The 15705-nt window shown below is 38.6% G+C and overlaps 1 protein-coding gene across 6 annotated transcripts in view; it reads left to right on the top strand.

The window, feature by feature from the left end:
* Positions 1-15705, top strand: part of AHCYL2 (adenosylhomocysteinase like 2) — a 272274-nt gene that overhangs the window by 206769 nt on the left and 49800 nt on the right. For 3 of the 6 annotated variants that reach the window (XM_053716364.1, XM_053716365.1, XM_053716368.1), the window contains exon 3: positions 13920-14063. In XM_053716364.1, the coding sequence (XP_053572339.1) occupies positions 13920-14063 (144 nt within the window). The remainder of the gene's footprint in view (positions 1-13919; positions 14064-15705) is intronic. The other 3 variants (XM_053716366.1, XM_053716367.1, XM_053716369.1) reach the window with 1 other exon arrangement.

Raw genomic sequence — 15705 nt, forward strand, 5'->3', positions numbered from 1 at the left:
AAGCCGTGGACCGGACACACCGTAGGAGAAAGAAATTTATCAGGTAAGCATAAATTCTGTTTTTGTGGCACTTTTCTTTAGTTTGATGCCCTTTTGTGGTTTAAGTTTCTATTTTTTTTTATTTATTTTTTTATTCTGTGCAAAACCTTAACGGAAAATATCCTTGCTAGATAGAAAGAACCCAATGGCACTACTCTTATGTGATCGGTGACCCAATAATGCTCTCCTTATATTATAAGTATTAGATAATATGGAATACAAAGTTGGTGCTCTGTAGTATATACACTGTATGCTGGGGATAAAGAGAGCTAAAGGGCTACAGTTATAGCACTCAAGGGGCCAACTAGTATATATTCTTTAAATGGTTAGAGTGACTGCATGTGTTATTCAAAACCATGCAAAAAAATTAGGAAGGGTCATAGACCTGAATGAGTGGAGGAGTTATATAATTTATACGTACGCACAAGGTTAAACTAGGAAACAATAAATTAAAAACACACAGGTATCTGGGATATTTTAATATTGAATGAAATGGGCAGAAGTAGCAACAGTCTATGGTCAAATTTTGTGCTGGAGATGAACCAATTGCTAAATCTATTAGTAAGGTTATGTAGTTAAAGCGACATCGCTAACCAAGTAATAGAATAAAGTTTGGTTTGTAGTAGATGTAACAACTTATGTATCTGTGCCCCTGTTACATAACATTATCTTGTTAAGAAGTTTATTATCTCCAGTCTCGTTGCCAGTGCAGACATAAGAGTTTTACATAAATGAATTACCATTTATTAGTAGCTACATGTGTGGTGTTGGAGCCGATTCTTAATATTTGTTCTAATAGAGCTTGTTGCAACTCGAATGAATAGCTAAATATTTAAATATATCAAACATCAACGGTCTTTGCTGTGCCTGTGTAGTAATAATAATACTAGCAGATTGATGCAATGGAGAACGTTGTCAGCAACTGTATTTGTAGTGATTAGGCTGCCTATTAATGTTTGCTAAAATTGAGCTAAGTATAACTTGAATAAATGGTTAAATATTCTAATACAGCAAACACTGAATATCTATGTTAAACAGCTACTTGACTAATAGTAATAGTTTGAAACGATAGAGAGATTTTGCACATAAATATAACACCTTGTATATTAATGTTTATACCCTACCGTTTTAGAGCGATTACTAGAACCTCTTGTGTGCAAAGCAATCGAGTTTATAGTAGGTTGCTCCCAGATTAAGAGCATTTACTGTATAGTTATTTGTATGCTTAGCTAAATTGTGTATTTGCTAGGTTCTAGCATTGTTCTTACATAAATAGTATAGATGCTTGTGCAGCCGTTACAATGTATTTACCAAAGTTTGGTTCTCTTATTATTAGAAAATAGTATGTCAAAAATGCTAAGGTCGAGTATACTAAAGACTCTACTAAAGATTATCACTCTCGATGTTACCAGTAGTTTATCTGTGTTAGCTATGGTATGTCATGTATACTAAAGACTCTACTAAAGATTATCACTCTCAATGTTACCAGTAGTTTATCTGTGTCTCCTAGTTTAACCTTGTGCGTATGTATAAATTATATAACTCCTCCACACTTTCAGGTCTATGACCCTTCCCAATTTTTTTGCATGGTTTTGCATAACACATGCAGTCACTCTAATTAACCATTTAAAGAATATATACTATTTGGCCCCTTGAGTGCTATAACTGTAGTCTTTGTTAAAGATTTGGTTCCTTTACCTCTCTTTATCCCCAGCATACAGGAAAATATCCTTGATCTTCCAGCCACTTGGGCCCCAGAAGCCCAGTAAGTTCCTGTGTCTCATGTCATGGGAGCGCCTCTTCCCCCCACCCCCATTATTTGTCAACATATTGCATTTGACCTCGTAATACTGATGAGGCATCTTATAGAATCTCGCCAAACCAGAGCGTTTTAGAGAATCAGACCCCTTATAAGTTAATACCAGCATTAAACTCTGTGGTTTGTGACGCATTTAGTGTGTACTACACTAGCTACTTGGTTAACTGGCAGTTAGTGGAATTAAAGGAAGCGCTGCATTGCACAACACTTGCATAGAAAAACTGTCACTTGCTTAGCACACTTTTGTTTTACCCGCTAGGGACCGTAACCCCTTTAAAATGCCTTTTCTCCTTGCGGCAGCTACTAAGGCTCAAATCACTGTGTAGAATGTTCCAGGGTCAGAGGTCAAAACCCTGCTGGATGCACTGTCAATGTCTCTAGGGAGTGTTAAATTACATTGCAATAAACTCACTTGATTTTGGGAATTAAATGGATTGAAAGGTCAAATGTGCATGAGTACAGGTATACCTCACTTTACAGCGCTTCACTTTACAGCGCTTCGCTAATACAGCGCTTTGTGGAGCTGAAGTTCAGCCTCCAAGGATTTTAAAACGGTGCTATAATCATCGGTAAATTGTGAGAAAAGTGACTGGCACCATTGTATTATGCTTAGTTCACTCTGTCTACAGCATTACAGTGCAATCTGTGTCTCAGTGCTATAGTCTGGCAAATTTTACTACAGTAATTGTCACTATTTTATTGGTACAGTATTTATTGAATAATAATTGAATACTGTGCTGTGCTAGTGTTAAACTAAATGCAGCACTATTGCACCCCTAATATGTGTTAGTTCAAACATGTTTTCAAGTTTTTAAACACACTGGCAAGTGAAAAGAAAGCTAAAACTGCCTTGTTTCACTTTAAGGCGGTTTTCACTTTACAGCGGGGCTCCGGTCCCTAACCCGCTGTATGAGCGGGGTATACCTGTACATTTAAATTTTAAATAGAAGCAATGTTGCAATATACTTCTATTAGCAAAAAGTCTCCTAGTATAAGTTATTACTGTTTTTAAGCAGCATATGCGTATATGCTTTAAAGGGACAGTTTATTCAAAACATATCTCACCTTTAATTGGTTTCCAATGATCCACTTTACCTGCTGGAGTGTATTAAATTGTTTACAAGTATGTCCATTACCCTTACATTGGCATTTGGTATCCCCACCTATCCTGAAAGTTTTTAGCCTCAAGGCCAAGCTGTGTTAACACAGCCAGTAGAATAAATTACACTCCCAGTGGGTTATAGAAGAGATAAGGTAATAAAATATTAATTTTCCATTGTTCTCTCCAAATATTGGTGATTTGGTTTATGGACAGATATAAGATAAGGAAGCAGGTATATGTACACAATGTGATAAAGTAATGAGATCTGATTATACCTACAAGCTCAGCCCTTTTTATTAGGTTGTGGCTTCAAAACCCCAAATCAGCTAATTCATATACACAAATAAGCCTTAAAAAAGCAAATCTCATGCATTTTATACTCTACAGCTGGTAAAAAAGCAAATCTCATGCATTTTATACTCTGCAGCTGGTAAAAAAGCAAATCTCATGCATTTTATACTCTGCAGCTGGTAAAAAAGCAAATCTCATGCATTTTATACTCTGCAGCTGGTAAAGTAAATCTCATGCATTTTATACTCTGCAGCTGGTAAAAAAGCAAATCTCATGCATTTTATACTCTGCAGCTGGTAAAAAAGCAAATCTCATGCATTTTATACTCTGCAGCTGGTAAAAAAGCAAATCTCATGCATTTTATACTCTGCAGCTGGTAAAAAAGCAAATCTCATGCATTTTATACTCTGCAGCTGGTAAAAAAGCAAATCTCATGCATTTTATACTCTGCAGCTGGTAAAAAAGCAAATCTCATGCATTTTATACTCTGCAGCTGGTAAAAAAGTAAATCTCATGCATTTTATACTCTGCAGCTGGTAAAAAAGCAAATCTCATGCATTTTATACTCTGCAGCTGGTAAAAAAGCAAATCTCATGCATTTTATACTCTGCAGCTGGTAAAAAAGCAAATCTCATGCATTTTATACTCTGCAGCTGGTAAAAAAGCAAATCTCATGCATTTTATACTCTGCAGCTGGTAAAAAAGCAAATCTCATGCATTTTATACTCTGCAGCTGGTAAAAAAGCAAATCTCATGCATTTTATACTCTGCAGCTGGTAAAAAAGCAAATCTCATGCATTTTATACTCTGCAGCTGGTAAAAAAGCAAATCTCATGCATTTTATACTCTGCAGCTGGTAAAAAAGTAAATCTCATGCATTTTATACTCTGCAGCTGGTAAAAAAGCAAATCTCATGCATTTTATACTCTGCAGCTGGTAAAAAAGTAAATCTCATGCATTTTATACTCTGCAGCTGGTAAAAAAGCAAATCTCATGCATTTTATACTCTGCAGCTGGTAAAAAAGCAAATCTCATGCATTTTATACTCTGCAGCTGGTAAAGTAAATCTCATGCATTTTATACTCTGCAGCTGGTAAAAAAGCAAATCTCATGCATTTTATACTCTGCAGCTGGTAAAAAAGCAAATCTCATGCATTTTATACTCTGCAGCTGGTAAAAAAGCAAATCTCATGCATTTTATACTCTGCAGCTGGTAAAAAAGCAAATCTCATGCATTTTATACTCTGCAGCTGGTAAAAAAGCAAATCTCATGCATTTTATACTCTGCAGCTGGTAAAAAAGTAAATCTCATGCATTTTATACTCTGCAGCTGGTAAAAAAAGCAAATCTCATGCATTTTATACTCTGCAGCTGGTAAAAAAGCAAATCTCATGCATTTTATACTCTGCAGCTGGTAAAAAAGTAAATCTCATGCATTTTATACTCTGCAGCTGGTAAAAAAGCAAATCTCATGCATTTTATACTCTGCAGCTGGTAAAAAAGCAAATCTCATGCATTTTATACTCTGCAGCTGGTAAAAAAGCAAATCTCATGCATTTTATACTCTGCAGCTGGTAAAAAAGCAAATCTCATGCATTTTATACTCTGCAGCTGGTAAAAAAGCAAATCTCATGCATTTTATACTCTGCAGCTGGTAAAAAAGCAAATCTCATGCATTTTATACTCTGCAGCTGGTAAAAAAGTAAATCTCATGCATTTTATACTCTGCAGCTGGTAAAAAAGTAAATCTCATGCATTTTATACTCTGCAGCTGGTAAAAAAGCAAATCTCATGCATTTTATACTCTGCAGCTGGTAAAAAAGTAAATCTCATGCATTTTATACTCTGCAGCTGGTAAAAAAGCAAATCTCATGCATTTTATACTCTGCAGCTGGTAAAAAAGCAAATCTCATGCATTTTATACTCTGCAGCTGGTAAAAAAGCAAATCTCATGCATTTTATACTCTGCAGCTGGTAAAAAAGCAAATCTCATGCATTTTATACTCTGCAGCTGGTAAAAAAGCAAATCTCATGCATTTTATACTCTGCAGCTGGTAAAAAAGCAAATCTCATGCATTTTATACTCTGCAGCTGGTAAAAAAGCAAATCTCATGCATTTTATACTCTGCAGCTGGTAAAAAAGTAAATCTCATGCATTTTATACTCTGCAGTTGGTAAAAAAAGCAAATCTCATGCATTTTATACTCTGCAGCTGGTAAAAAAGCAAATCTCATGCATTTTATACTCTGCAGCTGGTAAAAAAGCAAATCTCATGCATTTTATACTCTGCAGCTGGTAAAAAAGCAAATCTCATGCATTTTATACTCTGCAGCTGGTAAAAAAGCAAATCTCATGCATTTTATACTCTGCAGCTGGTAAAAAAGCAAATCTCATGCATTTTATACTCTGCAGCTGGTAAAAAAGCAAATCTCATGCATTTTATACTCTGCAGCTGGTAAAAAAGCAAATCTCATGCATTTTATACTCTGCAGCTGGTAAAAAAGCAAATCTCATGCATTTTATACTCTGCAGCTGGTAAAAAAGCAAATCTCATGCATTTTATACTCTGCAGCTGGTAAAAAAGTAAATCTCATGCATTTTATACTCTGCAGCTGGTAAAAAAGCAAATCTCATGCATTTTATACTCTGCAGCTGGTAAAAAAGCAAATCTCATGCATTTTATACTCTGCAGCTGGTAAAAAAGCAAATCTCATGCATTTTATACTCTGCAGCTGGTAAAAAAGCAAATCTCATGCATTTTATACTCTGCAGCTGGTAAAAAAGCAAATCTCATGCATTTTATACTCTGCAGCTGGTAAAAAAGCAAATCTCATGCATTTTATACTCTGCAGCTGGTAAAAAAGTAAATCTCATGCATTTTATACTCTGCAGCTGGTAAAAAAGTAAATCTCATGCATTTTATACTCTGCAGCTGGTAAAAAAGCAAATCTCATGCATTTTATACTCTGCAGCTGGTAAAAAAGTAAATCTCATGCATTTTATACTCTGCAGCTGGTAAAAAAGCAAATCTCATGCATTTTATACTCTGCAGCTGGTAAAAAAGCAAATCTCATGCATTTTATACTCTGCAGCTGGTAAAAAAGCAAATCTCATGCATTTTATACTCTGCAGCTGGTAAAAAAGCAAATCTCATGCATTTTATACTCTGCAGCTGGTAAAAAAGCAAATCTCATGCATTTTATACTCTGCAGCTGGTAAAAAAGCAAATCTCATGCATTTTATACTCTGCAGCTGGTAAAAAAGCAAATCTCATGCATTTTATACTCTGCAGCTGGTAAAAAAGTAAATCTCATGCATTTTATACTCTGCAGCTGGTAAAAAAGCAAATCTCATGCATTTTATACTCTGCAGCTGGAAAAAAAGCAAATCTCATGCATTTTATACTCTGCAGCTGGTAAAAAAGCAAATCTCATGCATTTTATACTCTGCAGCTGGTAAAAAAGCAAATCTCATGCATTTTATACTCTGCAGCTGGTAAAAAAGCAAATCTCATGCATTTTATACTCTGCAGCTGGTAAAAAAGCAAATCTCATGCATTTTATACTCTGCAGCTGGTAAAAAAGCAAATCTCATGCATTTTATACTCTGCAGCTGGTAAAAAAGCAAATCTCATGCATTTTATACTCTGCAGCTGGTAAAAAAGCAAATCTCATGCATTTTATACTCTGCAGCTGGTAAAAAAGCAAATCTCATGCATTTTATACTCTGCAGCTGGTAAAGTAAATCTCATGCATTTTATACTCTGCAGCTGGTAAAGTAAATCTCATGCATTTTATACTCTGCAGCTGGTAAAGTAAATCTCATGCATTTTATACTCTGCAGCTGGTAAAGTAAATCTCATGCATTTTATACTCTGCAGCTGGTAAAGTAAATCTCATGCATTTTATACTCTGCAGCTGGTAAAAAAGTAAATCTCATGCATTTTATACTCTGCAGCTGGTAAAAAAGCAAATGAAAACACATTAAGGGAAAAACATTTTTATAGTATACTGTCCCTTTAAGTGTCTGTGCACAAGCGTTTAAACACTGCACCATCTTAGAGAGTCAGCAGTGGCTTGTATGGCAAAAATTAAGTCTTCACTTACACAATACACACTATCAGCTCTCTGAGCCAGAATGGTGTTTGCATCCTGATGATCTAGTCATGTAGCATATGTGCATATGCCACTAGAAACATTTTTACAAAAGTATACAAATCTGTATATTTGCAATGCATCCTTTCACATTTCAATTTTGACTTTTATATCCCTTTAAATAAAGACATATAAATCCAGTATTACATGCTTGGCTGTAGATAGGACTTTGCCCTTTTTAATTAATTAATTTAGATTATAATTTATATTTATTTCATCAGATGGCGAGAGTCTACAAGTCATCACCTGTGGGAATATTCCCCTCCTGACCATTAGGAGGAGTCAAAAAACACCCCAACACACAAGTGCTTTAAATCCCTCACACTTCCCAAGATCCTCCGTCATTTTCTTTTGCCTCCTTGATGAAGTGTGAGGTGAAAGTGAAGTGCAAGATACACTATGCATTTGAAATGGGATCCCCTATCTCAAGACTCATAGCCCCCTTACAGTAACCTGCCATTCAGAGGGGCAGACAAGGAGTTAACTAGGCAGTAAAAGGTCTCCTTGTGGACCCTTAGCTCCCTCCCCAGGTGAAATGTGGACTTGTCCATGGTCCACCAATCCCCTGGGTGGCAGATGCTGTAACTGATTCAGATCCCTTCTTGCACTGCTTATTATGGGCTTGTCTGCGGGAAGCAGGTTGCTACAGTTTAGGTAAGCCCAGTGGACGGAGATTCTGATTGGTTAGTACCTGCACCTTACAAGCTATTTGTCTGAAAATGTACCCACAAGTTTTACACCATACACCTTATACTAGCAGTTATAGCACTTTTAGGCACTGAAAAACTTTAGAGGTTAGGGTTTTAAATTTAGCGAGGTCGGCTTCACACGCTCAGATTTTAATTCTGAGCTATGCACAGTTTGCTTTATTTCACTTGCACTTAATTTCTGTTTGTTGCCTTCTGGTTTTAGCTTTTAGCGCTAAAACCATAGTGCGCCTGTGCTACCGGCTTGCAGGTTTTATGTTTAGGCCTACAGTTAGTATAGCGTGTTGCAGCTGCCACTTCTGTGTGGTGACACAATCTCTAAAAACAGCAAATTCCTGTATTTGTGATGCAGCAGTGGAAATGACCTGCATCAATGCTAAGATTTCTGCTTTTGCTGTTATAACTAGGCATGCTTAAAGGGACATTCAAGTCCAAAAAAAACTTTCATGATTCAAATAGGGCATGTAATAAACAACTTTCCAATTTACTTTTATCACCAATTTTGCTTTGTTCCCTTGGTATTCTTAGTTGAAAGCTAAACCTAGGAAGTTCATATGCTAATTTCTTAGACCTTGAAGGCTGCCTCTAATCTAAATGCAATTTGAAAGTTTTTCACCACTAGAGGGTGTTAGGTCATGTGTTTCATATAGATAACATTGAGCCCATGCACGTGAATTTACCGAGAAGTGTGCATTGACTGACTAAAATGCAAGTCTGTCAAAAGTAATGAAATAAGGGGGCAGTCTGCGGAGGCTTAGATATAAGGTAATCACAGAGGTAAAAACATGTATTATTATAACTGTTGGTTATGCAACACTGGGGAATGGGTAATTAAGGGATTATCTTTTAAAATAAAAATTTGTTGACTGTCCCTTTAAGTCTTCCTCTGCTGATATGGTTTCTAAACGCAGACTACTTTCTCTCCCTTCCCAGGGTAAGTCTCTGCTTGTGTCTGAACTAGATGCTATTATTGCCACAGTCACAGGGAGTAAGGGAGCTTTTTAGCCCCAGGATAAAAATCTTAGGGTTAGCCTAGATCTGCAGCTTTTGCACCTTTCGTCAGTCTAAATCTCAGAAAGATGCCTCCTCTGCTCAGAGAGCGGACTACTATTAATTCTTGGTGCAAAACCAGTCAGTCTAAGAAGTCTGCCCAAAAAGTCTAGGGAGCTCCCTCTCTGTAGTTAGATTTCAAGGAATTTCTGTAATTTCCTTACTTGGATGACATTCTGGTTTAGACTCTCTTCATCTGGCTGTGTCTCACACTTAGGTGGTTCTTCAGTTGCTTCAAAGTCACGGTTGGAAAATTAATCTTCCAAAGAGTTGGTTAACTCCTCAAACTCATGTGTCTTTTTTCTGGGGTTCATAATTAATTCTGAGACAATGTCCTTGTCTCTGACAGATCAGCACAGGCCTTTGCTCTTCAGCAGCTGTGGCTTAGTGCATGGAAGTTGAGGTTCTCATGATGGCTGCATCAGATGAAGTTCCATTTGCCAGGTTTCATCTTTGGACCCACCAAATGCAGATGCTGCATCAATGGAATGGGGACCATGAAAATCTTTCTGAGGATTGTCAGATCACAGGACAATGCAGTCCTTGAATTGGTGGCAGATTCACAAGTTCCTGGTTCTGTGAGCCTCTTTGTCCAGTGTGTTCCACTGATACCAGCCTGCTTGATTTGTGTGCAATTTGGAGGTCTTGGAGAGTACAAGAGGTGAGGTTACCAAAAAATGTTTTGGAACTCTCTGCAATCTTCAGGGCTCTCTAGAGTTTGCTGTCCCCAGACACAAATCTTTTCTGTGATTCCAGTTAGACAATGTCACTGCAGTGGCTTATGTCAATCATCAGGGAGGAACTTGCATTCCCTTAGCGATTTCTGCAATCAGTATTCCAGGTGTGGACAATTGGGAGTCAGACTTTCTAAGTTGCCAGTCTCTTCTCTTAGGGGATTGGCCTCTGAGTCAGGAAGTGTAATGGCACTAATATCTCTATTTAGCTGAACTGGTGTGGATCACAACTGCAGATTAAATCTTGGATGAGGGTTGATTTCCAGGGAAGGATATAGCTGATTCTATATATCTGATTTACTGAGGTTGTGAATCACTGGTTGGAGTAGATAGTGACCCACTGAGAAATGTTCCACTTGAATAGTTGAAGCATTATAGTTACAATGTCTTTGAAAATATAGAGTATTTCTTTGATACTTGAAAGGAAGAGGTAGTAATTGACTTGCAGGCCTATAAACTGAAGCGACTTTAATCTATGATCAGTATCAAGGAAACTTAGTTGAGTGTAAGGTGCTTAGATCTGGCTGCAAGAGCATTATGAGAGCAGATAGCGTCTGCAGCAGGAGCTGACCAGAAAAGCAGGCTGGCGTTACACTGCGATCTAAGTTGGAGTAGCGAGGGAGGAGGAGTCTCTGTACTGATCGGTAACTGGAACCGATACACAGGGAACCTTCCGTTATCCGATTTTAGATAGGAGGATCACGTAGAACTATAAGTCGTCACTGGTAGGAGTACTGTAATTCTGGTTACAGAATATTCTTAGCCTCTGTAATAGGAGGAATGGTTTTCCCAGCAATGCAGACGGTTCCGTAGTCTGATTCGGACATTTGCACCAAAGTAAACAATCAGAATTACAGCATAGCGATTTATATAACAAGTAATAAGACCACAACCAAAGTGAGTACTAAGTCCAGAAACAGTTGGCTGAAGTTAATGCAGAAAATGCAAGTATATCTCGGATATCTGTATGTAGACAGCAGGGAAGTAGACAAAACTTGAAGCTTGTAATAAGAGTTGAGACCAAGATCTACTGATGCAGGCCTCCAATTTGAATCACAAACTGCTTTAGTATTGTGCCAGGTCTCTGGACCCTCTGGCAAGTATGATAGATGCCCTAGTGGTTCATTGGTCATTCAACCTGATTTACATATTTCCTCAGTTTGTGTTGCTATCCAGGGTGATGGCCAGAATCAAGCATGGACAAGCTTCAACAATTCTGATTGTTCTAAGGTCTAGAAAACATTTTTTGCATAATGTTCTAGCAAAAGTTGCCATTGGATTTCTTCTTGAGTTCCTGCAGTAAGGCTTAAAGGTTTATAAGCCAGTTCTTTGAAAAGTCAGTTTTTGCTCTTTCTGTTTTGTTTCATAAGTAAAATTCCTGACTTTCAGGCCTTTGTTATTCAACCATTTTCTCCTCCTTGGAATCTGTATCTGGTTTTGCGGGTTCTTCAAACCCCTCCTTTTGAGCAAATTCATGGTTTTTACCTCCTGCTTTTATCTTAGATTGTAATTTTTCTACTAGCTCTTTCTTAGTCCATAAGTCTCTGAATTGTCAGCTTTGTCTTGCGAACCTCCTTTTCTGCTTTTTCATCTGGATAAGGCCTTTCAAACCGATGCTTCTATTAATCAGAGTTTTAAGGCAGCTACTTGGTCGTCCTTTGCACTTTTTTTCCCCTAAGTTTCATCACTTTGTGTATGCTTCTTTTGAGGTTGGCTTTGGCAGGAAAGTTCTGCGGGCTGTAGTGCCTGACTTGCATTCTAATTATGGTGGTCTTGTGGACTCCACAGCTTGGGTATTGATTCCCACATGTGATGGCTCATGGCCTCTCACCAGCTGATGAAAGAAAACACAATTTATGCTTACCTGATCAATTTCTTTTATGATGGTGAGAGTACATGAGCCCACCCTCTATTTTTGTTCAGGTGGAGGCAGTACTTGTTTTGCCCTTCTTTGCCCTGCTTTCGTTTCTGTTTCTCCCTCTTCATCTACTTTGGCTATAAGTATGAATAAGGATCATGGGAAGTGGGAAATATTTAAAGCTTTGGTGTGTTGGGGGGTGCATTTTGCCTCCTAGTGGTTAGGAGGGGAATATTCCCACATGTGATGGCTCATGGACTCTTACCACCATGAAAGAAATTAATTTATCAGTAAAGCATAAATTTAGTTTTTGTAGTTTCTCTGCCCCACATATTTTGCTAGAGAAGAGAGGGAGGCAGAGATAGATAGAAAGGAAAGACAGAAAGAAGAGAGAAATCACGAAGAGAGAGAAGGCGAGAGGGATAGATAGGGAGTGGAGAGAGCTAAAGTAGGAGAGCGGGGAAGTAAAAGGGTTCAAGAGTGAGAGACCGGAAACTGGGAGGGGGAAGATGCAGAGTGATGATAGAGGAGAGAGTAGGCATGGAGAGGGGTGGTATGGAGAGAGACCAAGAGTAGAGATAGAGGGGAGAGTGAGAAGAGAAAGGACAGGGGGGGGGGGTGAATAGAAAGGGGCAGAGATTGAGAGAAGACAAAGGAAAGAGTATAGAGACAGACATTAAAAGGTAAAAAGGAGAGATTGAAGAGGGTGGAGGCAGAGGGAAGCATATTATATTCTGTTATGTTCAAGGCTTTAAAGGAGATTATCAAATTAAGTAGTTTAAAGGGGGAAATAAACAAAAGTTTTATAGTGGTCATAAAGCAATACAGTAGCAGGTTAATTAATGTGTTAATAGGAAGCAAGCTGCATATAATGATCAGGAAGGAGTTAACCCATTGGCTGATTACTCAGCAGTCACTATTCCTGCCAGTGCTGAAGGCGCACACATTTATAAACTCTCCTCAATCAATGGGTTAAACCCGTGCAGTAAGGACACTGGAGGGCTGAGCCAGGTGGAGCTTACAGGCTTTATATGATGCAGCCTATAACGTTTCATTCTTCATCTAAATCCTTCAAACGAATGAATATTTAGGGCACTGAAATTCATAAAGAAATAAAACATTTAATCAGTAAGGAACACATGAACGGTACAGCAGTACTTTCACCACCAGGGGGCGCTGTCCTGACAGCACCAGCCTCCCACACACTGCCTCATACACATATAGTGTTTGGGAGAGTTGGGGGGTTTAGTGCCGCTCTGCCTCTTCAGTATGTGAGATGGGGAAGTCATTTTGGGATTTAGGAAGGGGCCTGTAATGGAGGGGAAGCTGCTGTCAGTACTGAAAACATGAAATGAACAGCAGCTTTCAGCCCTCTACCTGTCCTCAGCGCTGCATGAAGCTACCGTTTAGTCTGGAGCGAGAGCACTGCATATCCAGCTGTGCAGAGTGGGGGGGGAGCCTATTAGATGGAATAACCCCTCAATCACACCTCTCACAGGGCATGTTGGGATACGTAGTCCGCAAATACTACCTAAGGGATTTTTTCTATTCACTCCAACCCCTGCCTATAGATTAGCTTGTGTTTAAAGGGACATGAAACCCAAATGTTTTTCTTTCATGATGATTCAGACAGCAAGCGATTTGAAACAACTTTCCAATTTACTTCTGTCTAATTTGTTTTGTTTTCTTGGTTCCTTTATTGTAAAGTATACCTAGGGAGCTCAGGACCTGCTGATTGGTGGCTGCACATGTATTATTCACTTTATTGGCGCACCCATGTGCATTGCTGTTTTTCAACAAAGGGGATACCAAGAGAATGAAGGAAATTGGATAATACAAGTAAATTGGAAAGTTGTTTAAAATGGTTTGTTCTATCTAAATCACAAAATTAATTTTTTGGGTTTCATGTCAATTTAAGGTTAGTAGTGTCACATAACATTGAACACAAGCTAATCTATAGGCAGTGGTTTAGATGAGTAGAACAAATCCTGTTGCCCCTTTAACCCCTTGGTTGCCGCAGAGGGCTCTTACATTTTACTGTGCAATGCTTTTCACCCCTCTCTGGCAGCCCATTGGTTAAAACACAAGCCACATGTGCCGTTCTGTCCGCGACCTGTGGCAACGTACCCCGCGTTGGCTTTGCTGATTATATCCTCTTTCACTAGCTGCTTCCTACACAGACAGTTCTGATGATGAGACCTCCCCACGGGACAAGCAGCAGAAGAACTCCAAGGGCAGCGGCGATTTCTGCGTCAAGAACATCAAACAGGCCGAGTTTGGACGCCGGGAGATCGAGATTGCAGAGCAAGGTAATAGCGTATTCAGTAATCATGATTGCTGCTTAGTAACACACAAAACTTCTGTATTATTAGTGTGCTGGTCCTAGCGTTTGCTGCTCTGTCAGTTGTATCATTTTAGTAAATTTGTCTGTGGGATTTCAAGACAGGGATGTTTAGCTCCGCCTCCGAACCAATAGTGCGTTGCTGCTCTCAGCTGACTTTAAAGGGACACTAAACCCATTTTTTTTCCTTTCATGATTCAGATAAAGCAGCAATTTTAAGCAACTTTCTAATTTACTCCTATTATCAAATTATCTTTGTTCTCTTGGTATCTTTATTTGAAAAAGAAGGGAATCTAAGCTTAGGAGTTGGCCCATTTTTGGTTCAGCGCCCTGGCTACATTTAGCCATCCAATCAGCAAGAGCAACGCTCCAAAGCTTTCATTCCTGCTTTTTCAAATAAAGATACCAGGAGTACAAAGAAAAACTGATAATTGCTGCTCTATCTGAATCGTGAAAGACAAAATATTGGGTTTAGTGTCCCTTTAACTGGGTTTAACCGTTTTATGGTTAACTCACAGGTCTAGGCTGGCAATAAAAACAGATATTCTGCTAAGATGGAGGATTTTCTAATGCAGGTTTTATATCCATTTAATATGCACAGTTTCCCCTCTTACTGTCCTTTAAAGGGACACTCAGGTCAAAATTAAACTTTGATGATTCAGATACAGCAGCAATTTTAAGCAACTTTCAAATTTAGTTCTGTTATTAATTTTGTTTTGTTCTCTTGGTTTCTTTTATTTTAGAGTAAAAAATAAAATTTATGGTTACCTGATAAATTTCTTTCTCTTGTGGTGTATCCAGTCCACGGGTTCATCCATTACTTGTGGGATATTCTCCTTCCCAACAGGAAGTTGCAAGAGGACACCCACAGCAGAGCTGTCTATATAGCTCCACCCCTAACTGCCACCCCCAGTCATTCGACCGAAGACGAGCAAGGAAAAAGGAGAAACTATAGGGTGCAGTGGTGACTGTAGTTTAAAAATAAAAAACACCTGCCTTAAAATGACAGGGCGGGCCGTGGACTGGATACACCACAAGAGAAATAAATGTATCAGGTAAGCATAAATTTTATTTTCTCTTGTAAGGTGTATCCAGTACACGGGTTCATCCATTACTTGTGGGATACCAATACCAAAGCTTTAGGACACGGATGAAGGGAGGGACAAGGCAGGAACTTAAACGAAAGGCACCACTGCCTGCAAGACCTTTCACCCAAAAATAGCCTCCGAGGAAGCAAAAGTATAAAATTTGTATAATTTAGAAAAAGTATGAAGCGAAGACCAAGTCGCCGCCTTACAAATCTGTTCAACAGAGGCCTCATTTTTAAAAGCACATGTGGAAGCTACCGCTCTAGTGGAATGAGCTGTAATTCTTTCAGGAGGCTGCTGGCCAGCAGTCTCATAAGCTAAACGGATTATGCTTCTCAGCCAAAAAGAAAGAGAAGATGCCGAAGCCTTTTGGCCTCTCCTCTGTCCAGAGTAGACAACAAACCATGCAGATGTTTGACGAAAATCCTTAGTAGCTTGTAAATAAAACTTTAAAGCACGAACCATGTCAAGATTGTGTAATAGACCTTCCTTCCTTGAAGAAGGATTAGGACACAGTGACGG

The sequence above is a fragment of the Bombina bombina genome, chromosome 6 (assembly GCF_027579735.1).
Source record: "Bombina bombina isolate aBomBom1 chromosome 6, aBomBom1.pri, whole genome shotgun sequence".
NCBI lineage: Eukaryota > Metazoa > Chordata > Amphibia > Anura > Bombinatoridae > Bombina > Bombina bombina.